This window comes from Stegodyphus dumicola, chromosome 2 (assembly GCF_044657685.1).
Source record: "Stegodyphus dumicola isolate Sdum_Otavi_A_Nest chromosome 2, ASM4465768v1".
NCBI lineage: Eukaryota > Metazoa > Arthropoda > Arachnida > Araneae > Eresidae > Stegodyphus > Stegodyphus dumicola.
Window position 1 is genome coordinate 92,140,684 of NC_140769.1, and position 7,533 is coordinate 92,148,216.

The 7,533-nt window shown below is 31.9% G+C and overlaps 1 protein-coding gene across 2 annotated transcripts in view; it reads left to right on the forward strand.

The window, feature by feature from the left end:
• The window catches only part of LOC118205886 (uncharacterized), a 65,542-nt gene extending 58,674 nt beyond the window's left edge, over window positions 1–6,868 (forward strand). For both annotated transcript variants that reach the window (XM_085810902.1, XM_085810903.1), the window contains one exon: window positions 5,467–6,868. In XM_085810902.1, coding sequence (XP_085667028.1) covers window positions 5,467–6,408 — 942 coding nt within the window. In that variant the 3' untranslated portion in view covers window positions 6,409–6,868. The remainder of the gene's footprint in view (window positions 1–5,466) is intronic.
• Window positions 6,869–7,533: the final 665 nt, after the last annotated feature.

Consider the following 7,533-nt stretch of genomic DNA (forward strand, 5'->3'; position numbering starts at 1 on the left):
CCCAGACAATGTTTCTCAACACACTGTGCAAGGTACATTGCTTTGGGCTTATGCAGCTGGAGGCTAAAGTATGTCCCTGCACTAACGGCACGTCATTGCTAGCTGTGTCTGCAATGTACCAAGAAATATCAGAATTGGAGATTAGAAGAATAGAAGAAATTTTTATGGTCCTACGAATCATGTCCATCACATCAACGGGCGCATGCTAATATGCTGATTTCCAAACGAAACGCAGTCTCCCGGATGCACAGTTGGATGGAGAGAAGCAAGTGGCTGGGGTATTATGATGTGGGCAATGTTTTCATGGAGCCCATTTGAACCAGTAACACCTATAGAACAATCCCTGATGTCTCTGTGCTACGTGAACATTGTTGCAGACCAGGCTCACCCATTTATGACAACAGTATTCTCTGGCAGGGGATGTTATTTACCGACAGGATAATGCATCATGTCATAAGGGTGGAATCATCAGGGAGTGGTTTGAGGAAATTTCCAGTGACAAGTCATGTCTTGGCCTCCAAATTCACCTGACATTAATCCAATAGGGTATTTGTGATCCCACCTGGAAAACCAAATTCTTGCTGCCCCACTGCCCCTTCGCAATGTGTTGGAATTGTGAGACCATTTGGTGAGCGCTTGGTACCAGATACCTCAGACTGTGTGTCAGCACCTCGTGGAGTCAATACTATGCTGGTTTACTAATACAGCCAGGTTTGAGGGCTAGAGGTGGTCCTGCATATTATTAACAGGGTGGTCATAATGTTCAGTGTGTATTTCTTCTGGATGTTCATATTACTAAAAAAAAAAAGTAATACTTGTTTCTATACATTCTAAAGACGTTTAGTTTTTTCTTTTTTTCTTTTTTTTTTTTTTTAATCTTTAATTAAATCTAAAAATTCTAAACCGAGAGAGAAATGTGTTGGGGAAAGAAACTGAATACATAAAGGGAAAAAAATATTCTACAAAGATTGTACAGTTGTTAATATGTAAATTACCCAGTTTATAATTGTAGCCTTTACTATAATATCTCATTTCTATTTTCTTCTCAGAATGGAAATCACTTGGACAGTTTTTAAACTAAAGTTTTTGGAGTGTAAGACAGAGTGTGTTTCTGACCTCTGCTTGCTTGCTGCATTAGTTCCTCTCAGCTCTAATAATTTGTAAATATTCATCTTTTCATTATTGCTGCCAACATTTGAATTTTTTGCAAAGATAGAGTTACTGAGGCAGCTTAAATTAAAATTAAATTGTATAATGTGACCACTAGTCCACACTTCTATTTTGAATTTGACACTTCTTGCTTAATTACATCACCATGAGCTGTAATTGATTTTTTTAGCATAAGAACATGCCTTTATGTTTTAAGTCCTTTTTTAAATAAGAGGCTTATTTAAACCTTTGTCTGACTTTGTAGTTACCATGAGACATGGCGATAATTAGCTTCACGTCGTCTGTCAGGGGGTTTTGGACTATTACCCTTTTATCAGATCAAGTAAACCCTCATAGGTACATGGGGAGAGGTTCATAAGTTATGAGATAAAGCATGCAGAAACTAGAGAACATTGGTTTGCATATTGAAACAAATTCATAATTGTTAGAAAAGATGCTTAAAGAGAAGGAAATCGCTATAAATTAGCCAAAATATCTGTGAAGGCTTCAAATTAAAAAGACTCATAAATATTTTCTTGAGTGTTGTTGCTACAAAATATTAATGTTTTGTAGCTTTTAATGTGTAATTACCCTAATATCATTTAAGAATCAATGTCATAAATTACATGTATTTTAAACTGTAAAATTTTATTAAATTGGGATTTCAATAGGACCTTTTTTAACAAATGTTTAACAAAAAATGAATAAAATTTAATGGTGGCCATGTAAATCCATAATGACTAAAGTTATCGAACTACCTAATTTAATTATTTATAACTAACTGCTTACCCTTTAAAATTATCTCTGCATATTAAAGTGAATTATTGCCTTTCATTAATCCTTACTGTGGTCACAAGATAAAACATAAAAATGTAAAAATTTATGTAAAATATATTCTTTACATCTAGTGAAACAAATAATACGAAACAACTCATCACCTCTTGTGCTTTAGTGGGTGATTAGAACCTTAAAGTACATTAACTGGGTTACAACCATGGAATCTACACGAAGCTACAGCACTAACTGCATCAGACAGAGCCCAACTAACTTTCAAAATTTGCCAACCATGCCTACATCATGCCTTTCAGGTTTGTTCTGATCAGCAGGTCTCTCTCTAGGCAAGCAGGAGCAGTGACAGCAGCCGGTGTTTTGCTATGAAACATGCTGGTTAAGATTTTACTTCTCATTTTAACCTATGTCGCTTGACATAAAATCTACCTACTATTTACTAAACCTCTAGACTGAGCAAATATGTGACAAAATGAGAATTTAAAAAAGTATAAAAAAAATCATAATGTATGTAAATAAAATGCCACTTATCTTCTTTCAAATATGTCCAACTATTACAAGTGTAAAATATTTAATGCTATTTGATAAATTATAAAAAAAGTTTATCATTCTTCATAAAGTTTATTATTCTCAAACTTATTAATAATTGTGTTTAATTAAGTTGTGTTTAATAATACTGCATCCAACTTATGGATCTCTTTATTTTTATATTTTAGGATGGTATTACTAAAGTGAAATTCAGGATAGATAATATTTTTGATTGAATTTATTCAGTTCCCATTTCCTCGCATAGGTCCTTAATTTTTTTCATTAATGGTCATTAAAAGTAATTTTCGTGTGCAGAAATGTGTACGAACCCTGTTTGAGTAATCATCATTTTTGTGTTTTTTCCTTTATGATAACCAGTGTATTATCACACAAACTCTAATTTTGACTGAATGAGACTCCAAGTAAGTGAACTTGTCTAACTAATTAAATGCTGTAAAATCACCATTCCAGTATAGCTTGGAATAGATATATGATATTATGTTGATTAATTTTCAAGGTTTTTAGCATTTCTTATTACTTAGAAAATGAAAAGTTTTTTCATTATCAGTTGTATCACACACACTTTCACACTTTTTACAAAAAATTCTTAGTCTTTGTTTTATTTGAATTTCACATTGTTTGTTTAAAACTGATTGCTTTCATATCATCAATCTTGATAATGCATACTGAATCAGTAAACCGTCAGTTTTTTTTTAAATATTTTTCTGCGTACATTTCAAGTGAAAATATTTATCTTGGATGCTTTTTTCAGTCAACTATGATTTTATCTATTATTTATAGCTCTTTTGTGTAGTATTTAATTGATGTTAACTCAATATTAACGTAATAGTTGCCATAAAGCGAAAATAAATGATTGGGTGGCAGTTGAATATGTTATGCAGTTTCATTTGAATTAATTTCCAGCATACATTCTGATAATCTGTGTATATTTATTAATATTACACTTCCTTAATGTAATGTCTATCTTTATATATAACTCTTTGATAAAAAATTATTTCATTCTTGATTATTTACATCATAACCTTTCAAAAATTGGACACCTTCAATTTTATTATTAAATAAATCCTTGAAGCTCGTAGTTATTAGTGCAAATGTGTATTACCTGTATCTGGTTATGCACTTGTAAGTGCAAATGTGTAACCTGTGCAAATCTCAATTACCTGTACACTGCAAATTCTACAAAGAATTTGAGCGAATTGTCTATTACAAAGCTTAGGAAATATATGCAAAAAGGTATAGAAAAAAGAAAAGCAATGACAATTGAAAATTTGTACAGCTTACACAGAGTAGAGGCTCCTGCTGCTACCAGTGGAGGAGGAGTTTATTGGAACAAAAATAATTCTCACATGGCCAGATGAGGCTTGAGTGTATGTAAATGGTGCATTGCAGTTGATTTTTGGCCCCAGTAGATGAATAGTTTCATCTTGCAGGATTTAAGGAAATTTTCTAACTAAACACAGAACATGTGTATGAGTTGTGAAAGGAAATTGGTGATAAAAATGTTGGCAAGTTATTTGTTGACAGAAGGTAAACCTTACAACCAATTTTAAGTTTGGGTATATAAGTTCTCTTCTGTCATATCTGTAAGCAGTAATTTTCAAGATTTATGCTTATATTCAGGAATAACTGCTTGTTTGAGAGTTTGAAGAAGGGTATAATATTTTGATAGCCTTTATTTTGTAGTGAACATAATAGTTGCCCGCAATAAAAGGAGCATTTCTTTTCTAATGTTAAAATCTGATTTAAAAAAAAATTCAAAATCTAGTTGAATATATATCTTCAAAATATATTGGTTACAAATTATTTATGACATCTGTATATTTGAATTGAGGCCTGGTGGCACAGTGGCTGGTGTGTCGTGCAGCGGCACCACAGGTCCAGGACTCTATTCCCAGGCTGGGCAAGGTTGACTCAGCCTTTCATCCCTTGAGTGGGTCGATAAAACGAGTACCAAGTTTGCTTAGAGACTAAACACTGGGGATCCTGTGACAAGCTGACCACTTGTTTGGAAAATATACTCACACACCCTCGAGCCCACAGTCAGGAAAGCAGATATCGGGACATTGCTGGCCATGGCCCACTAGGGCTGTTGCGCCATGGAGTTTAGTTTTAATTTAGTGTATTTGAATTAGCTTTATAATTAATTGGGATGGATTTCATATTTTTGAACTGCATTTCCATTTCCTTTTCTAAATGACTAAGAGTTCCAATCCTTTTTTAATTCTGTTCGTTTTAGTACTGAGCAAAATTCAGCTGTTGTTTAAATGGAGTTCTAATTAGTGCATGTTTTTTATTTAAATGCCATGGTTTTTATCTCTTCCTTTTGTGTTTCTATTGATTTTTCTTTAAATGATTATAGCAGAAATTAATGTATTCACACTTTTTAAAATTCAACCATTCTCGTTATTTTAATATTTTAAAATTTTAGTTTTATGTACTGAATTTTAGAACATTTAGAAACAGATGAAAACAGCTTTGGGAATTTGGAAAACCTGCTTGTCACAATCAAGTAAATTTTAGGCAAATGTATTTTTGGATTCTAAGGCGTTTTGATGGATAAATTCAAAACAAGAAATATTGCTGCAAATATAATGCTTATCAGGCTTCGTAAAAGGCACGATGTTAGATGAGAAGAATGATAGATAATTAAATAAAAGTGTTTGCGCACCTTTGGCACAGTAATGCAACTTCATTTGGTATGAACTTCTAGTCTTTTCTTCAGATATAAGTAACAAATAATTTGGATTTTAAAATTTTGTAGTGGAATGGTGTTTTTTTAATTGTATTTATATAATTCCAGTGTATTTAACAGATTTACAAATATATAGCTTATTTCTTTAAGAGACATTAACATGTTTGAATTTAAAGAAAAATGTTGATGATATGTTTGTTTTGTATGATACATTTGTTTAATATGTTTATAAAATATTTGTCTTGTAAACTATTGTACATCTATTTTAAAGAATTTTAATTTATTAGGGATACGATGCTGGTCATTATAATGTTGGAATTGCCCATAGTGATAATCATATCCCAGTAGAAGAAAACTCTACTAATTCATTGGATCAAGATGCACTTGATTCAGGAGACAGACAAATGCATTTAAATGACTCTTGGCAACAGGGTAGTAGTAATGAACAACAATCTGGAAGCCTTTTGGTTAGTATACCTCTACCAATTGTTAATGCAACTGGAAATTCAGAACCTCCTCTAAAGGTTCCAAAAATCAATAACTTGCATTCTGCATCAGAAAATACATGGGACAATTGTCCATCCTCTCCCAGTAGTCCTGAATGGCACATTCCAACTTCAAATTCATCTTCACCTTCTGAGTGTGCTGGTGAAAATGAGGGACCAGATGTGAATAATGTTATTTCTCAAGATAATGTGCAGTCTAGTTCTGAATCGTCTAACTGTAGTCTTTCACGAACTAGTTTTACAGCTGAAGAGAAAGAACCTGAAGTTCAGAAATCTTTGAAAATTGAATCTAATGAGAAAGCTATCTCTATAAAGCCAGCTGAAGACAGTGAATCTTTTCTAAGTAGCGGCAAAGATGAATGCTCTATAGATGCAACTGATGGCATTTCAATTAATCGACTGCAAAAAAATTCAAATGAAAATATTGTAGATGAATCCATTAATGCAGCTGCTGGTGGTGATGTTTTTGATGGATCGGTGACTGCTGCAAATGGTGAGTCAATATCTGAAGTAGACCCAATACCTGATACACCTGCTCTTTCTGATGACTTTTGGAAGAAACAGAATCCTTTAGTTGACCATGTGTTGATTACAGATGTGACTACTAATCTCCTTACTGTCACTGTTCGTGAATGTGATACAAGTTGTGGCTTTTTCAAGGATAGACCTAACCCAGACATAACTAATAACTCTCCTAAATCTAATGAAGGCCACACATTATAAGTCACTTTATTTAGTTCAGCATTTATTATAATTAATTATCTATAGACAATCAAAGTGGCATTTAAACTTTGTAATATAAATGGTATTTTATATATGATTTTGGGATGTTGAAATGCATTTGAGTCATGCCATAATCAAGTTATTATGTGTACAAAATGTAATTTTTTTTAACCTTTCGCAGATTTTATTCAAAAATAGTTTTGTTGAATCATTTTATAAAATTATTTTATTGTTTTTTTAAATTAGAATATTGGCTGTTTAATATTAATTTATATTAAAGTTTTTTGTTATAAAGTCTACTTTGAATTAGAACAACATTTGCCATTAAAAAAAGAAAAAAACTCAGTAAAGCTCAAGAAGCATTTTGTATGAAAATATGCTTATACTTTGCTGAGAGTTTTTAATTGTGTTTTGAAGAAAATAATTCTTGAATAATAAAATAATCATATTTAGAATTGTATGTAAGATTGTCTTACATTGCTCATTAAGTCTGTGTTTGAAACATTTATGCAAATGAAATAGCTGATAGCTTTCTAAATATACCATGATGGCATTTGATATTATAGGGTTTATTTGAAAATCTGGTATCCCTAATGTATTTTGGGCAGTATTTCCTGACACTAAAGTGTTAATGTTTCATTGCTTGTCAAAATTATAGGGTAATATAAAAAAATTCTAACTGATTTAAGTTTTCATTAATGGCAATTGATGTAATTGTTTGTTAATTTTCTGCTACTAATTGCAAAATTAGATTTCTGAACATTGATTAATGCATGAAATATGCAAATTAGCAATTAACAATGTGTTGCAGAGTTGGTGCATATTGGAATTCAGGTGTGTAGTGTTGTTAAGTAAATGTTTTTGACAGCATTATGTCTCAGAAACATCATTTTAATGAAGGGCAAAAGAGACAGTTATAAAGTGTTAGCAGGTGACCTAACTTTACTCGTTAAGATTGGCACACATTATTATTAAATTAGGTTTATTAATGAACTAATTATTTTTATGTTTACTCCAGTTATATGCTGGGAATCAGTACACATTTATCATATTCATTTGTGTTCTTCTGTCTCTCTCGCCCTTCTTAATTTTGCACCCTCCGATGACAGCTTTCTTACAATGTCA